General features: G+C 40.6%; 1 protein-coding gene across 2 annotated transcripts; it reads right to left on the reverse strand.

The window, feature by feature from the left end:
- Positions 1–331: 331 nt before the first annotated feature.
- On the reverse strand, positions 332–17,901 carry LOC112564002. Of its 2 annotated transcripts, none has more exons than XM_025238511.1 (3): positions 17,777–17,901; positions 2,712–6,474; positions 332–2,412 (listed from the first exon to the last, which is right to left on the reverse strand). In XM_025238511.1, exons 2-3 carry the CDS (start codon positions 6,413–6,415, stop codon positions 735–737), a joined length of 5,382 nt encoding a protein of 1,793 aa, XP_025094296.1. In that variant the 5' UTR covers positions 6,416–6,474; positions 17,777–17,901; the 3' UTR covers positions 332–734. The 2 variants fall into 2 exon arrangements, with proteins under 2 accessions (XP_025094296.1, XP_025094295.1); XM_025238510.1 differs by having other exon boundaries at positions 17,726–17,881.
- Between the last annotated feature and the right edge of the window lie 513 nt (positions 17,902–18,414).

Consider the following 18,414-nt stretch of genomic DNA (forward strand, 5'->3'; position numbering starts at 1 on the left):
AGTGGAAAGGAGCGATGACAAAAGCTTCCAATGACAATATCTTATGTTACTCATTCTCAGCGTCAATAAAGATGACGATAACAATTGCTGCAAACTAAGCCAGTAGCCATATGAAACCACAAGATTGGCCTGCTATGTAACTGAAACTTAAAATGTAATCTCCAGTAGAATATTTCTTGTATCACAAAACTTGAAGCCAAAAACAAAGGGAAAGAAAAACTATTGCAAATATATATATACACTTCCATTTTTCTTGTCTTGCAACAGTCTCTTGGCATATTCCTCCATTACCTCGCACTTACATTCACGTCTGAACAGCTTCAGACAACGATTAGCTTTTTCACAGCTGGATTTTAATATCTATTTCCTCAGGGAAAATCAAATCAACAAGTGTATGGCGAAATACCTCACAAATCCTGTTCAGCATACATTCCCATGTATGATACACAGATGTACAGTGTACACGCCCATGTACAATACAAATACAGACACGTATGAATCAGCACTGTGAGGAAAGATGGGGGAAGAATTGTGGGAAAAGCCAGCAAGATTTTTTTCATGTTTTTTTTTTATTTTGAGCTGGTAGTGAACTTAGACACTTTAACTCAAATAACAAAAACACTAACCATTCATAACAAATGAATCTAAACTTTTCATTATGATTTTAGGGCATGACAGAAAGTTCAATGGGCAAATGAAATGAAACTGAAGCCTCTACAGTTCCAATTCTTGATTTAGGTGAAAGACATAAGTTCTGACCCGTTGTCTTGGGCAACGACACTGGCAGGTTTATCTGCGGACTGGTTTACATCTAAGCTCATGCCAGACTCACGCCTCTCAGCACTGTCTAGCTTTGCACTCTTTCTGGAGAAGGAATAATTCTCAATAGAGAAAAACTGCTTCTCCTTCCTTTTTCGAGAGCTTGTGCGGACATTTGAAGACGGGAAAACCTTTCGCATGCGGTGCTGTTTAATTTTCAGTGGTAGGTTCTGTTGCCCTTGACAATGAATGGTGGTTGGGGTCTTCTGCTCCCCGAAGTGAATGTCTAGTTTTTTCTCTTCTTTCACAGTGTGTGTTAAAGGAGGTGGAGGAAAGCTGCTACTTTGAAAAAGAATTTCACTTTTTTTGTGTCTGACTGTCCTAGTGTCTAAAGCACTGGAACATTCATCTGCAATGCTGGCATCAGAATTAGTACCAATGCCATCATCCGGTGAGGAAACAGATGTCGCTGGAGTTGACTCCTGCTCCATGCAGCTGCCCACAGAATCTGGAGCAAGCCCACTGTCCGACTGGTCCACATCATCTAACTGCGTGAAACTGTGTACATGCTGCTCTCCCAGGGAGGAATGGACATCTGACAGGGAAACCCTAGATGGGGGTGCTGCTTCTGACAAAAGCAAACGAAGCCCTCCTTGCTGAAGCCTCCTGCTGAGGCTGCCAGTTATGATGGAGGATTGGTCCAAGTGTCGCTGGAGGTGCACAAATTCATTCCACAGGTGCTCTTCCTCTTCGGAGATGTTCTCTTTGTTCATGGGCATGAGCACCTGTAATTGTTTGACTGTTGTCAGAGACTGGCTGCCCGAAGACAAGTGCTGATGCTGAAGAAATCTGGGCACGGACAGAAACTTGTCACATGTCCAACACTTGACACACAGTGAAGTACGTTGTTTGTACAAGTCAAGGTGCACCTCTGCTTCTTGTGACATCACTCCACCACCTGCCACTTTCCCTTCAGCATCCTGGTGAGTGATTTTCAGAACGCGGAGCGGCATGCTGCCACCCAAATCTGTCCCGTCTGCTACTTGTGGCTTTCTCCCCATTAACTGTTTGCGTGGTTTCCTGAGACGAGGAAACTGCAGCAAACTCTTCAGTTTTACTTTTAAAGGTCCAAACCTGGAGGCCCTGGGCCTGTTTAAAGCTGCCGCTGGTGAAGCTGACAGACCAGGAGACCGTTTCTTCACTTTTACACGTTCATAAGAATTTGCCATCTCAACAGAGATGTCAACCTCATCTGGTCTTTCTACTTGTTTGGGTGATGTAATTTTGCTTTCATCACCCTGTTTTCTTTTCTTGAACCCCCGGCCATTCTGTCTCATTGGATTTTCCCCATCTTGCGTGTCTTTGCTGCGGCCCCTCTTGCGTCTCCCTCTTCTGCCATCTTCCTTAAAGGTGCTTTCATCTATCATGCCAGCATCTAGCAAAGTGTCATCTGGTCTTGGAGACTCTGGACTCACAGCTGATGGGGATTCCTCACCTCGTAACAGTTCCAGAAAGTTTATCTTTTTATGACGTAACCGTTTTGATGTCAAGGTAACCTCGGTTGGCGCCGACACTGGAATCGAAGTTGGAGGTTGTTGAGATTGGCCGATGTCCGGACTAGGAGAAGGCCTAGGAGAATGTACAGGGCTTGGGCTGAAAAAGACAGCTTTCTGGTCAGTCCAATAGCTTATTTTATCGTTAAAATATTTTACAGCTTCTGATCTGGTCATTTTTAAGTGATCAACATTATTTCCTTCCTATGATGAGATGAAGAATGTTATCAAACAAGTGGCATTTATGAACTTACACACTGTATGCCAAAATTATTATTAAAAGCTCTTGCACAAGATGCTGTGTGATGAACATAACTATCAGTTGTTGAAACCATTTCCACTTGGGACCTACCATTAAAACAGTACATAAAATGGTACTTTGTGAACTAATGAACATACTTTCGACTAGTGGCTGGTGTTGCCCGGCGACGAAACCCTCCTCTTCTTCTCGGAGAAGCAAAAGGAGATGGGTGATGAGATGAGCTGTCAGACAGGGCACTCAGCTCCACACAGCTGCCACTCTTCTTAAGGTAGCTGCCACTTTCTTCTGTGCGAAGACGGGGTTGTGGGTCAACATAGTAGCCAATCAGTTCCTGGGCCTGGTCCTTTGTAATCACCAGAGTGCTCTTGGAGTTATAAGCACGACCATACTGCACAAGAAAGTAGCGCTGCATGTCAGTGCAATTCTGCACTGGTATGTTCATCAGCTGGCATCGCTTCTTGAGGATGCCTGTATCTTTGGCTGGTAGAATCTGCTTGTGGATGTCCACCAGTCGGACATAGGGTTGGTTGTTGATGATGATAGCAGGAATGTCATTCCAGTAGATGGTCACTGTCACGATCCATGGTGTGTCGGTGGTCTCTACTGGTGGCTGTTCTGAAAGACGAGCACTAGAATTAGGACCATCTACTTGCACTGGTAAGGATGCTTCAGGAAACAAATCCGTTCGAAAATCATCTTTCAGAAATTCCAGTGTCTTGTCAAATGTGGACATTGGCAAACTGGTTGGGGGCATATTACTATCAAGTAAACCTTTGTCTGAATCTTGGTCAGATTTCGGTTCATCCTTTAGTGACACCTTCATCGCTGCATCATCTAATTCGCTTCTTTCAAATGGCTCCATCTTTATGTTATCACTATTTGCAACACTATCCAAATTCCCCACAACGCCAGTTTTGGAGTCATTATGAGGCATAATGGACTCAATGAAATCTTTTTCTACAGTTGTTGATGCCAAACTATCTAGAACAGTAGGTGCAGAATGTGAAGTGTCCCCAGTGGTCAGGAACTCATAGGCCTGACTAGTGGTGAGTCTGTGTTCCCCATGTTCAAGAGGGTAACTGGGGACCTCTACATCCTTCACAACACTCAAAAGAAGATCCACCTGGTCAGGTGTCAATGCCATGCTATCACCCATGAAGCCCACAGTATCTGGAGCAGGATGCTCTTCATACAAGTCCATGTGGTCAGACAAGTCATCACCCTGAGCAGGTAAGGGAGAGCCTAGACTGTCACTCTCCATGCTAAGGATGGTGTTGACAATTTTGCTGTCCATGTCAGCCATGTGGTCCTGATGAGGGAGAGAAAGCACAGACGCACCACACAGTCCTGAACCATTCTTTTTTAGTGCAGCTCTGCCACCCTGTTTTATTGCCTCAATGTCAGCATCAGACAGATGCGGAACAACTATATCTCCTGGCTTTGGTGCAGGCAGAATTATTTTGTCAGAAGAAGGCAGCGGAACACCTTCTCTGAGTTTTCGTCTGGTGTTATGGTTGCTTTTGCTGTAATAGTACACATAATGGTCCTTGAAATTGCCGGTGATCTTCATTTTGGTACCTGTTTCTGGATCAATATCTGATTCCACTTGCTTGTCCACCCGTTTGCGAGGTCTACCCACTGGATTGGGCTTTACAGTAACCTGATCTGACGATGACAGAGGCTTCACCTGCTGCTTGATGTCCAAGCTGCTTGGGAGAGAAAACCGACTGTCCTGTTTTAGCAGTTCTCGTTTTAAATACTTTCCTTTGCTTTTAATTTTGCTTTTGGTATCATCATCCATGTCAAGAAGCCCTAGTTTATCTTTTCTCCTTGTGTATTTTCGCTTGCCCACTTTTAGTGGCCTCACTTCTGCCACTGGCTTGCCTGATAAGACTGTCTCAGACAGCTCTCTAGAACAATAATCATGGTCATGATGGACAGAGTGCACCCAGGGCAAATGAGCACTGGTTCCAAAACTGTCTGAACCATGGGAGCTGCTGAGGTACTTTTCCTCGGTGGTAGTAGAGTCAAGGTCATCCTGCATATCAGATCCAGCATCAGAGCGGTCCCACTCCATCCCAGGAGACTGCAGCAGCTGAAATGGGGAACCTGGAGAAACAAGAGCTGGAGATGGCAGGGACGACCTGATGCCCGACTCTGTGGGAATCCCAATTTTCAACCTGTCTTTACTTTTGGACACATGTGAATCTCTGTCAAGTTCCAAATTAGAGCTGCTAAAAGATGCAAAAGTTCCAATCCGGAACTTGCCACATTTTGGTGCAATTCCAGTACAGCTATTGCTTTCCACAGAGTTTGGATTAAAAAATTTAACAGGCTCAATCCCAGAATATTGCTCATCCATGGATGAAAGGTTTTCAGTTGTCGAAAACTTTCTGGCAGACTGATGGGAAATTCGACTTTGATTCTGGGAACCTTGCACAAGAATAGAGTAATAAGATCCTGGGGCAATTGAGTTCTCTGAAGCAGCAGAGTCGTTTGACAGGGAATCCACAGAGGGTGTTGGTGAAAGAAGAGATAACTTGTCTGTTTGAGGCAGGTGGTCTTGTTCATTACACATTGGTGTGCCTGGTAATCCATACTGCAGATAATTACTGTCCACTGACAAACTTCGTGGCCTGCGTTCTATATCCTCTACTGAACCACTTTCATCACCACACTCAAATACATCAGCACTGTCATCTGTCATATCAGCATTTTGCTGATTAATTGGTCTTCCTGGATCCACAGCATAACAATGATCTAATAGCACCAAACTAAGAGAATGACATGCAGTCTGCAAGGATGCTGGAACTTTGTTGGCCTCAGCATCAGAACATGTCACAGGTGCCTCTAGTTCTTTGATCCCTGAGTTGAGTTGAAGATTTGTTTCACATACCTCCCCAAGATGGGTTTCTTCTTCCTCTTTTTTAACTGGCACACCCAGTTGAGGCTGTAGATTCGAAGTGCTCAGATCACAACTGCCACATGACTCATTTTTAAGTTCATTTCTGTCTTGTTTACTGTCAGCTTGGGACTGGTTTAAGTCCTCAACAGGGAGCAAGCTACCAGTCTGCTCATCTGTAGCAGCAAAGTTCCTTTCCTGGTTGGTATGATCCACTTTTTCAACAACTTTGGCAGATGAGCAAGATTCTTTTTCTGAAACTGTCTCACATGGAGATGAATCCTGCTCATGATCAGTGCTCTGCTTTGCAACTTCTTCACACGAATCACCGAATCCAGATTCAGTCACCACTGTATGATCAGTCTTTGTTTCCTCTGAAATCCTTGAGTTTTCAAAAGACTCTGGCTTGTCTTCAGTGTGTTCAAGAGCAATATTGTTTTCTTTATGTAGGTCAGAAGAAAAGTTTTCCTGTGTGAATGTTTTTCCTGCGGACTTTTCAACTGGCCGGTTTTCTGTGTTGCTCTCCTGAACTTTGCTGTCCACCACAACTCCCTGCTCACATTTGTCCTCCTGAAAATGTGCAGGAAGTGTACTTACAACTGCAGGCAAAGTGCTGTGCACATCTTCCACACTCTTTTTCACAGCACATGCACTGTCCGCACTGGTGGCTGTTGTACACTTGGAAAAAGCCTTTTTCTTCTTCAGGCTTTTCACAGAACCCATTTTGTCACTTTTCTCACAGTTTTTATCCACACCTTCATATGTCATACCATCAACATTCTCTTCTTTATCATCACCAATTTTGTCTGGCTCATCCTCTTCCTCCTCTTGAGCACCTGCAGGCTTAGGCTGTTGTGGATCTGTCTGCGCACCCTTCTGGACCGAGTTATTGTCTCCGAGAGCAGTGGAAGCCAGCAAGTCGAGGGGATTGAAATCCATCACATGGATATTCCTCCCGAGTCATGGATTTTAGCTTGTGGAAGATGGCCGCAGGAAATCTACACATCAGAAAGAATTAGCATTACCACGCACTCCTACATGCACCTTAATCTGTAGTATGCTTCAGAGATCACACTTTGTTTTTACGAACATTACTGTAACAGTGCAGTGAGTTCTGGTTTAGCAACAATACAAAGAGTCTAGTAGAAACCACTAATAATCTGGAAGGTCTAACTTTGACAAAGAATACTAAAAACAAATCTTGTTAATAGCCTCTCATAAAGTCATCCGCTCTTCAAGCCTATTATCTCACAGTAAAATCACTCCCAGTTTAAAAAAAAAAAAAAATCACAGCACTGTTACACTACAAGGCTCTCTCTGCACACATCGGCTTAATCTTAAATGCAACTACACATCAGCACTATCAACTTTATCTCGTGTTTCACAAACTCTAGCAAAGACCACCTTCCTGCTTGAATACTTAATTATATGCTGGGATAATGTGTGTACATGCAAGAGACTGACCTGCATGCATGTGTACACCAGAATTAAAATGACAAAGGAAATTCATGCATGTGCAATGTCTCTGCATAAAAAGTAACCACATACATGTTAGCTGATAACATATGATGAAGAAATAAAAACATACTAAAAAGCTAAATCTATAAACTACAACCATCATTCAAATGTCAACATTTTAGAGATAATGCAGCAAATCAGCAATCATACAGCCTGCTTGAAAGAAGTACCTCTACATGGTAAATACTAAGGTGACCCAATCTGTTTTCACATTCTCTGCCCAATGCTTCTGTTTTGCATTAATGGACAACAGCAATTTGTATGCTTCAGAAAATGCTGGTGTTGCTACCTACAAGCATTCCCCCCACCCACGCTTTTCTAGATGCCTGCAGTTTCAGTAGCTTAAAAAAAGGGGGTCACAGCCTGAAGGGGGCCATGGCGGTTTTGGGGGAGGGGTACAAATCAAGACACTGGTACAGTGGCCTGACTGCAAGTACAAAATGGCTGTCCCCGCTGTCTGTAGCGCCGACTCAGATGCTGGATGGGCAGCCGGTGCTGGATCGATGTCAGGCGGCCATGTGAAAACAGCAGCACCCCCACCCCCTTCTTATCACCGTTGCTTGCCGCCTTACTCCTCCTACCACAGTGAAACAGTACTGTGCTGCACGCTTACTCTCACCAACTCCTCTCTACCCTGGGTACTTCACATTCAGCGAACTTCTCACTGTCTACAGACCTCAAATTCACTCCCAACTCTTTGTCTAGAACCTCACATCACCACCACCGTCATCAGAGCAGCTGTGTCACTACTCTAGCACCAGCTTGCACTAATGGCAATGGTTGTTCCACCTCCCTTCCTTTCTGGTTTCCAGTAACGATCAGCCTATCTCGCATCACTTAAATTTCACTATAAATGCCTCAGCAGTTGCACCCATCAATGTCAAACACCAGGGGGTATGAGACTACAGGAAAAACTGCGCTGTTTGCGCCATGGTGATAATGTGACATCACTACACAATGCCAGCACACACCGGGAGAACATCTTAGGGCTGAATTATATCTCACACCAGCTGCTCCTACTTCTGATGTCTAAGCAAAAGAAGTTCACAAAGACCATCAGTAGCTGCACTTGATGAGGTGAAGCATAAATTATAAACTGTAAAACAGTTTCATTCACATACACCTGGTAAAGTCCACATGATTTAAATAATACACTCACAATAATATGGACACTCTTAAGGTTGGTGGTGCCCTTGATGTAGCACACAAGGCAGCTGGTTCAAGGTACACTCTGGCCTACACCTGAAACCACACACCCTGTCCTGCCCTCCCAACAGCTGCTATGCAGAAATTGGTACCTGAGTTATCTGGGAAGGAAAAAGCAAGAGAAGGAGAGGGCTGGGCTGTGATTTCTATATGCCCTGCTTTAGACACAATGAACCACTTACATTTACTGCCTCCATTGTGTTAAGGCTGTGGCACTCTTTACTGTTGCTGCCACACCAACGTTCTAACATATTCCCCAAAAGACTATTGGATTTTTCTCATGCACCTGATGTTTACCCAGTCATTCCACTGCAATGACCGCACACCTGTGGACACAAAAGGTGTGAACAGAAGACCGGCATGTCCCTATTTTGCACCACTTATACATCATTCCTGCGTTACCAGATGGTCATCACACCCGAAATGGCCCACATGCTTTTTCCTTGGGTTTTTTCTAGAGCACACAAGGGCACGCACATGAACATGACTATCAACATGACTACCCATATGCACGTGACCACACTGAAGATACTAAAGCTTATGAAATCTCCTTAGGCATTCAGCATTTCCTGTCACCTTCCTTCTTGATATCCTTGTTAAAGTCTTATTGTTTTATATGGCAGTTCAATCAAGCAAGCAGTGTTATTATCCTACTATTATGCACATCTCAGAACCATTGTCTTGACATGTCCTACTTTGAAGTCACAAGTGGTTGCATGACAACACAAAAGCTGATGAAAGTTTTCTACAATGTAGGCGCCAGACATACATGGTATTAACTGCAAACTCATACCTATTTTACCAACAATAAAGTAATTTTGGAGTATTACTGTTACAAATTAACCTGCCCATTGCAAACCTTAACAACAATGACAAACACCATGTTCAAATGCACTTTGTGCTTACAAAATGAATAAAAGCCACCAACATATTTGGCAATTCCCCTGATCTGTCTCCCAAACCAAATATTGCTTTGCCTTTGTTCTCAGGTCTCGTGCTGTCCTCGGTCTATTTCATAATGCTGACAAACACAGTGCTTCTTGGTTTGTTAGTTTGTTTATACTTGGCCCCCTTTGTCTTAGAAATACATGCAATGGTATATTTTTATATAAAAAAACTCCAAGTTTGACCTTTGGGTGGGTATGTGCATTGCTAACAACTATGGATGGTCCAATCTAGACATTTCACTTTAAGCTCACTCAGTGATGGTGATGATGACTGATGAACTCCATGCTAAACCCGAACAATGATCGCAATTCTATTACTACTAGTACTATTAATACCTACCAAGTTTCAATAACTACAAAATCCTTTTTTCCAGTATGTTCCTTTTTTTTCTATCATGTCTAAAAGCAATAGTATTCCATAAAGCTAAAAATTTCAGGATCCATCTGTATCCAATGTAAATGTACCTGTTCCACAAACACACAAAGGTGTCAACAGTGACAATACCACAAATGGGTAAACTTGAGACTTATTCTAAGGCATGTAGCACGGCATCTCACAATAAATTGGTAAATTTAAGACTTTGTCTAAGGTATGTAATATGGGTTTTTTTCATGTATATTTAGATTTATTAGAAACAAGTTGAAACACAGAGCCTATTTAATGTCGGAGATTAATGGGGAAAACCACTTGATCTTCTCAGCTGCATACTGATGGTTGTATTCAATGAAGTTTCCTTTGGTTTATTGAAAGCTTTTACAAAGACTTCACGCTGTATGTTTTATACTTTGAATTAGGAAATGCAAACAATGTTGATTCTTCACTGTTTTTACAAGCAGTCTACAGTTCAACTTAAAATTTGAATAAGGCTTGATTGATAACACTAAGTTTTGGTCTCGAATAATGAACAAGTGGTGTTAGCACTCCCCGCTCCCTTCCCTAACAATAATCAAAACAAAAAACAATAACAATAAACCCACTGGTGAAACCTCCCTTACCTACTCATATTTTTGTTCCTAGGCTCTCTGAATGTTTCTAAAAATGTCTCCTGCTGACATTTAGGTAACAAGATACATTTTCCTTATGACGTTATCCTCTTTTTTATATAAATTTCAAAAATGACTAAGACATTTCCTCTGTAACACAATCTACTTTTTAGCAACATTACAGCACATTTGTTGGGATGGAAAGGAGTTTGCCTGGCATCCCTTATCCCTCACTCCATACACATTATATAAACACTCACCACCAAGCACATAACAAGTCTTCTGTTCTCTCTCTCACACACACACACACACACACGTACATTGTTGAAACACATTCTATTTTGTGCTTTCCCACAATCATGTACACTGTTAATGGATAGGCATGCATGTTTTGTCAATGTGCAGAACAGAGTAGGTGCTAAATAGTATTTTGCCAAATGAAACAGGATTCAATCAACAAAATCTATCATCTCACATACTGGTCACATTAAAACTGATAAATCACACCCACAAAAAGCTGTCCTGGAAAAGGAGCCACAAAGAAAGCTTATCTCCAGTCCCAGGCACACTTCTACATAAAAGAACAAAGTTAAAAAGTAATGCTGGCTGCATAGAAATTTATGGCTCCACATCTCCCAGCATAAATTATTCTCCTCTTGCAATCTGTAAATCTAATTATGCCGTTCAATACTAAAATGGAAAAAAATTACATCAAGTACCGTCTTTTGTCGTAATATTTTAACACACTTGCTTCATTCAACATGCATTAGCACTAAGCTTTCAATGATAATGGACTGCGGAGAGCATTTATGAGTGCTACATAGTCAATAGTTTTTACACAACCCATTAGCAGAAAGGAATAAAAGTTAACATTTTAACTATTGGGAAACTATTTTCAATAGCTCTGCAGCCCCTAGACAGGGATGGGAAAATTTTGAATTTTTCTGGATATCCCTTTCTTTTTGGAAAAAAAAAAGAAGTCCAAGCAAGATAAAAGATGGTTGTGTAGATGGTATGTATTCCCTAGATGAATTAAAATTCTCTGAAGGTGAAGGTTTTATGATTCAATGACAATAGTATACCAGAACAAAGAATCTATATGCTATGTGATATAAATAAATCATTATAAGATTGTAAAATAATTTATTGTAAGATAAATAGTACAATATGAAGATACATGCCTGTGCTCAACAGTTTAAATTCACAAATCAGCAAAGTTTCACAAGAAATAACAAAAAGAAAAACTTATATGTCATCCTACATATCTTCAGCGATAACTCATCAGAAAGATTTTTAAGGTTATCTCATGATAATATTCATAGGGTTCACATTCATAGTTATAGCACTGTGGCATTTACCCTTTTTGGGCTAAAGTTGTTTTTCATCATTATGTATGATTTACAACCAAAAAAAAAAAAAAAACAACCCAAAATCCTGTTTCCAAATGGACTGAAATATGAACAATTTATTTTTACATACTCTGAACTTTCATTATGACTTTTCCCTCTTATTATGATTAGTTTATTAGTTATTTTTTGAAAATGCTTGAAATTTTGTGCATATCTATGTGGTTTAAGATGAGGCCAATAGTGTTGTGAGCCGTGAACTTGAGGCAACATGACATAAAGGACTCTGAAGGCAGTCACGAGGTCCAAGTCCTTGCTAATTTTGTTTCATGTTTGACAGATAGTTTCACTCATGTTCATCTCACAAGTGACCTATGTAACTGTCTTCATCACATTCTTGTGTTGCAAGCAGCTGCACGAGACACCTTTCCAACACCAATCCAGTGCTTGCAGGCACCAAACATGTTTACTTTAACTAAAAATGTATGTTTTCCCTAACCTCAAATTCCCTTAAGAATAGTGTTTATGCAGAACAGATCTGCGGGCCTGGTCATCACTTGCCATGGCTGCAAGTGCACACCATTTGGTGGAAACACTTAAGCAGCTGGAATTGCCATTCTTATCCCCAATCTCTGTGCCAGGTCCCGACAGGGAAGAGTCAACTGATGCAATTACTAACACTATTACATTACAGTATTCATCAGCTTTGCGTCACATACAGTGTAGAAACAAATCACAACTGTGTGCATTTCAGTATGTCCGTTTACCACTGTGTAGCTAAAATAATGAAGCTGCTGGCTCAAAACAAAAACGTCACTAAATATCCATCCTCATTCCCCAGGATTGGCATAAAAAAAAAAAGAAGAAAAACATTGTTTACAAACCCTACAGCTCATTTATTTGCAAGCTAATGTTGCAAGCAAAATTCTCAGAAGAATCATGACTGATATAAAGTGCTTTCTGTCTGACAGGAGTGCAGACACACCAAAATGCAGCTCCATAAAAAGCTCTCCTGATAAGAATGGTACTATTTGTTATCACAAATGTAAGCATTTATAACTTTTTACACCTTAGCAGTCATTAAACAGCTAGATTCTTTCACGTTTTTTTCTTCGCTACACTTAAAATAGTTTCAGAAGACCCTGATAAATAAATGTAAATTAATAACAAATCACACACTGCTGTCATCATGTAGGGAGTGTGTAACCATTAACATGGCCTTTCTAGCTAACTCCAAATTTTTTTTTCGCTGGGCAGCTTCCAAGAGAAGCAGGGCTGTGTGCATTTTGAAGCATTTTCCAAGGGAGGTAACAAGGAGATTCTTCTCTCAGTTTGTAACAAGCCTGAAGCATTTACCAGCTTCAAGACTCACAATGAAAAGTATTTTACTTAAGAGGAAAAGCAAAGAATACAAAAGCTTTTTGTGCCACAAATACTTCTGACAGCACAATTAACTTTCCAATATTATCCTTGGTTTTGCACTCTTCCCGCTACTAATCAATCTCATACAATAGCCAGTTTATAACCAAGCTTGTGAACAGACCAAAAACTAGCACGTTAATTTAGTTTACAGTACGCCTTTTGAAGATCCCTCTGACACTTGATACTTTAGAGTCTCAAATCAACCACCTGCACAAATATATCAGTCTTGAAAGGCCCATTCCAACCGCACAGTATTAACAACTCAGCTGGCATACACCTAATGACAAGGCACTGCATTTGAATATCCAACAATTCACTCAGTCGGAGACAGCAGCATGCACAAAAGAACAGAACTGGCCTTTCTTGTAAGCCTCACATCACCCATGACACTCTGGTTATTTAATTCAAGCAGATTATTTAAAAGCACCATCACGTACAGTACAACTATTCAGATATACAAGCATTTGCTAGAGGTAGTCAGCTAATCCAAAAAAGTAGGACAACCTTATGATAACGTACATGACCTTTATACTATCAGTGCTCCTAGCACAAACCTCTTTAATCTTCAGACTCTGACCTTTCACAGAATTCCAAATTGACATTAATTTGTCAAAGCCCTGGAATATTTTCGTGTTATTAGTCACCAATGACCTTGATCTGGATACAAAGAACACAAATGTCCTGAGAATTTAAAACCTGGATGCACACTATTAAAATATGGAACAAATATTTGCCAAAAAATATTAACAAATCATAAATCAGCATCATTTCTTCAGAGTCATCATGAAACCAGCTTTGATTCAAAGGAGACTAGAGAAAAAACCCGCACTCCAACAACATGAGATTTGCCTGTTGCGAATTTCGTCATTTTAATACTTCAACTCTCTTATTGGTCAAAATCTTAACCCCACAACCTTATTCCCAACCAAAAAAAAAAAAAATACCCTCTATCCCTATATTAGTCCAGGAAGTCATCAACTGGTCCTTTCCCAATAAATTGCTTCATAAAACGGTTGTGCTACATCACATTCTAATAGCTACTTGTCATATCAAAAATGACTTAACTACTGTGCTATCAAGAACAGCAACACACCTTGAAATTGCATAGAGCTACTTTATGATTGACTGGGGAAACCGGTGACTATTTGACGGCAAAATGCATTCCAAAAATCCAATTACTTCTTTCAAATTAAGAATAGTAAAGCAAAAGTAATTAAAAGGAATCCACCAACATGCCTACAACAACAAAAAAAGTTTGATGCATATTTTTTGTTGGGTGAAGCTGTACATCATATACATTTGTATACAAGCTCCATCAACTTTCCATTTGAACTGTTTTTGTGCTCTCTGTTCTGTCTGGCCTGATATCTACCATACCATCAAGTTTACACAGTTCAAGGATGATGAAGAAAATCATGAATTCTGTAGACTTGACAGCAGTATTCAGATCAGTTTGCTTGGGTTTTATTACTACATGTAATAATAACCCACAATAACCATATTCACATGTACTGCAACTCATTTTTAAATAGCATATGGGTAATTAAGGCCACTTCCTTTGAAGAGATTGAGGCCTGTGAGGTACTGATAACGTCCTGTTCTGGCACCTGTTCTGGTTTGCCTGCTGATTTTCTTCACTAAAAGTTTAGATGGTTTTTGGCATTTATTCAAGGGACAAAATAAAAAGAAACAGACTATGACTGTTCCAGCTCCAATGTTACCATATCTTCCCTACCACTCTAATATACCATAGACTCACACTCAAGCAACTTGAGTTGTCAGGAATGCCCATGAACAGAACAGCACCTACACCATAAAATTCTATTTTTATAGATCTGCTTAAAGAAAACCTATTGTAATGCATATGTTGATGTGTGTGAGAAAGATGGAAGCAGAGAGCTCACTGAGTAAAGTTTCAAATGCACAAGAAACATTGTTAGCACACAAGCATTTTAATATTTGAATAAAGCTGGACTCGTCTACAGCCAAAAAATACTGTAACTGTTATTCTGAATGTATGGTCATCAGGGATCTATTTCCTGGTATATAACAAGGGGCTTGAGATTCAAAGCTTTGTGCAAACTGAACAATGAAAACATTCCATCCCACCACTCAATTCAAACTGAAAATTATTACTCACACCTATCTTTATTATTAAGTTTAAACTACATCTAGTCAGATATGACCAAAAAAAACCCCTCATGCAATAACACTAAAACGTTATCAAAATTCACACAACTTTCCCAAAGAAAAGAAAGACTACATTTCAACCTTCCAATATAATCCTGCAACATGAATGCAGTTGCCCCCCTTGCATAAAGCTGACTGTGAAGGCAGTAATATGTCCACAAAATATTGAAGGAGGCTGCATACAACACGTTCCATGATGGCAGTTTTGATGTAAAGACAAAAGAAAAATCATTCTTCAGACCCAGAACACACTCAGCTAATTTTTATGATGGCTTCATAAACAATAAATTATTAATGCTGCTTGAGAGGTAGAACTTGGATATAAAACACAAAGGAAAATGTGTGTGGTCTTCCAATAGAGTCCCAAAATTTTATACCTTCTACTATATCTTGAGAACTGCAGTCAGCAAATAAACATGGCATTTCCTTCTCTGCCTACCCTGACAGCTATCACTTGCACAAAGTGTTTGTTTTGTTAGTTTATTCCTTGTTACTTCTCTAGGAGCATGGGGCTGCAACAATATAAAAGATGCTTATATTTCCAGCAAATAACTTTTCTAGCAGTTACTAAATGAGAAACATTTTCAAAGTTTATTAGTTCATTAAAACTGAAATGTGCCTCAATAATTTCCTCTGCTCCTTTACAACAGAAACTCCATAAATGATGTGAAACAAACTTCCCCATTCAGAGTGGAATTTCAGCTAGAATTTCTTCTCAAATCGATTTTGCTTCACAAATTCCACCAACGATAAAAGCTAACAACTTCTATCAGCAAATCAAATGTGCATCTAGCAGATTTGGGAAGAGGATGAACAATCCTCAAGTTTGCAAGACAAAGCATGACACTGATTGCTGTCTATCAGGGAACAAAGTGAGACCTTGTGCCTCACACATGACTTAATTCCTCACTCCACTTGACAAAAAGTAATGCATAAGAAGTGATATGAGTAATCTCTCATTGTATTAACCTTTTTTTTTTCAAAAATTAAAAAATAGAGTCAAAGTAAAAGAAAGTCCCCCCATTTCTCATGCACCTGACCGTATTTTTTTAAAATAATAATTTCATTCTCTTACTTGAAAAAACTGTCTAAAATTTACATTAACTTATGGTGTTTATCTTCTGCCCTCCACAAGCGATTGACTATCCCATCAGAAAGCGCTCCTGAGGCACACCTAAACTGTGCCAAGCTTAGATATTAGTGTACCGAGAATAAGAACTACCAACAGCTGGAACTTTAAACCTTAGTGAACATCAACGCCCAACAGCTCCTACTTAACGAAGAAAAAGGCGGGAATCAAATAGAGGAAACAGAGACATCTACACTGACGCGCGCACGCACACATACACACTTACGCACAGGATGGGTGGTTTGAGAGGGGGGGGGCAAGATCTATAGTCCGTTTCAACTTTAGCAGAAGATCCAGCAATACTCACAAGATCTCACGGTAGGTAAACAATATCCTGTGGACTATTTATACAATATAACAATAGAATCTGTTGCGAAACCATCTCCCCCCCCCCGCCTTTAAAAAAAAACAAAGAACAAAAACACCACAAAATCACTGTAACTGCTTGGTACCACACCAGATCACTAGACAGTGAAAAATATGTGTAACATACAACACATTTCCTGTCTTACTTTCGTGAGGTCACCTTAATTAGGTCTGACAAACTAATATACGGGTGTCTGACTTTCAATTTCGTATTCCTCTTACTCCCACAGCCGGAATTATATAGTTCATAGAAATTTTTCATCAAATATATGTATTACTAAATTAGTGTATACTCCTCTACACCTAAAAATAAAAAGAAAATCAACTAAAATGACAACTATTCACAAGAAAGCAGCCAAATGCGAGTTGGTCAATACCAGATCAAGAGCGGAAGCAAGACACTGAAACAGACTATAGATAAGTAGCGCGGCAAAGTGAGGTGGGGGGCACGGCACATGCACAACCCAGACGACAAAGGTGCAGGTTAGCGAAGACACACTTTCAAATAAAATGCATAGCACATGCAATAGGATGGGAGATGATTGACGAACTGGACTAGGACATAGATATTCCGAGCGAAAGACAATAGAAAGGATGGAGGTAGCTAATTAATTCTGCAGTCATACAAAGTAGCAAAGGAAGGGTAGAGGGGGGAGGAGAGCTGCGACTAAATGCAAACTAATGGTAATGCTTGCTGAAACCAATTGTTTTATGAAGCGGTAATAAACTTGAACGACGATACAAAAAATATTCCAGATTAACTTGGAAAATACATCCAAGCACAACAAAGGTGAATATTAAACATCCACAAAACTGTCAATAAAGCTCCTGGCACATCTGACGAATAGGCGCACAATAATAATCCACTCAGCAAAGATCGTAACCCTCCCCAAGCAGAACAAAGAAAGGTTGGTACTCCAAGATGCTGCATTCAAGCAACTGATAACATTGCTGTTCACACACTCTCTCTCAGGAGATGCGCTGTGAAGTGACATCCACTGAACACAAACAAAAGCATGTGGCCTAGAGTTTGCCGCCATTTCCTCCTGATCAACTGCTACACAGAGTGGAACACGCCACTACACGTGCATTTCCACAAAGCAATCTGAATAAAGCACGCTTTGTATCCACGAATACTCACAGAAATGACACAAAAAAGGTGGTTAGTTTTGCAGATGGGTCATTTGACTACCTAAGTACGGTAGAACGGCCCTCATCGTGGGTAGGTTACACGGACGTGCAGCAGGCCGACTGGTCGCAGGTGGAATGCGCTTGTAGCTCTGTCTACTTGATCACGAGACTCGCCGCGCTATAAATAGCATCTGAGCCAGCGGCACAACGCCAGCGCCCTCTGCGCAAACGCGCGCTACTCCTTGTTCACGGAAGTAGAGCCCTTCCAGAAACGCCCACCGTTACCAGGCTGTAACCGAGTTGAGAAAGGGCGGGCAGGAACGAGACCAAACGAAGCCAGCTTTTTCTGTCCTCTAAGCAGACGACAAAATGGGAGTCATCGAGATTCGACTAAATAACAATTCTACATCTACAAGTCGACTTGATCGGTGGGAAAAAATTATGATTAGTTTATCATTGTCTCTAATCGTTGGTTTATCTATGATAGTTAAAATGTTTAGTGGAGAAGTAAGAGTCGCTAAGGGTTAAAAGACGACTGAAAGTCTATGATATCAAAGAGTGATTGCATCATGGATTCAATGTTTGATTTGTCACGTCGTTCCGTTGTTACAGCAGTAAACACAAGAATAACAATTTTTCAATACCAGTTACCACATTTTGAATGAGCAAGGCTGTATGCGTTAATCACTTTCTACATTA

This window comes from Pomacea canaliculata, linkage group LG5, assembly GCF_003073045.1.
Source record: "Pomacea canaliculata isolate SZHN2017 linkage group LG5, ASM307304v1, whole genome shotgun sequence".
Classification (NCBI taxonomy): domain Eukaryota; kingdom Metazoa; phylum Mollusca; class Gastropoda; order Architaenioglossa; family Ampullariidae; genus Pomacea; species Pomacea canaliculata.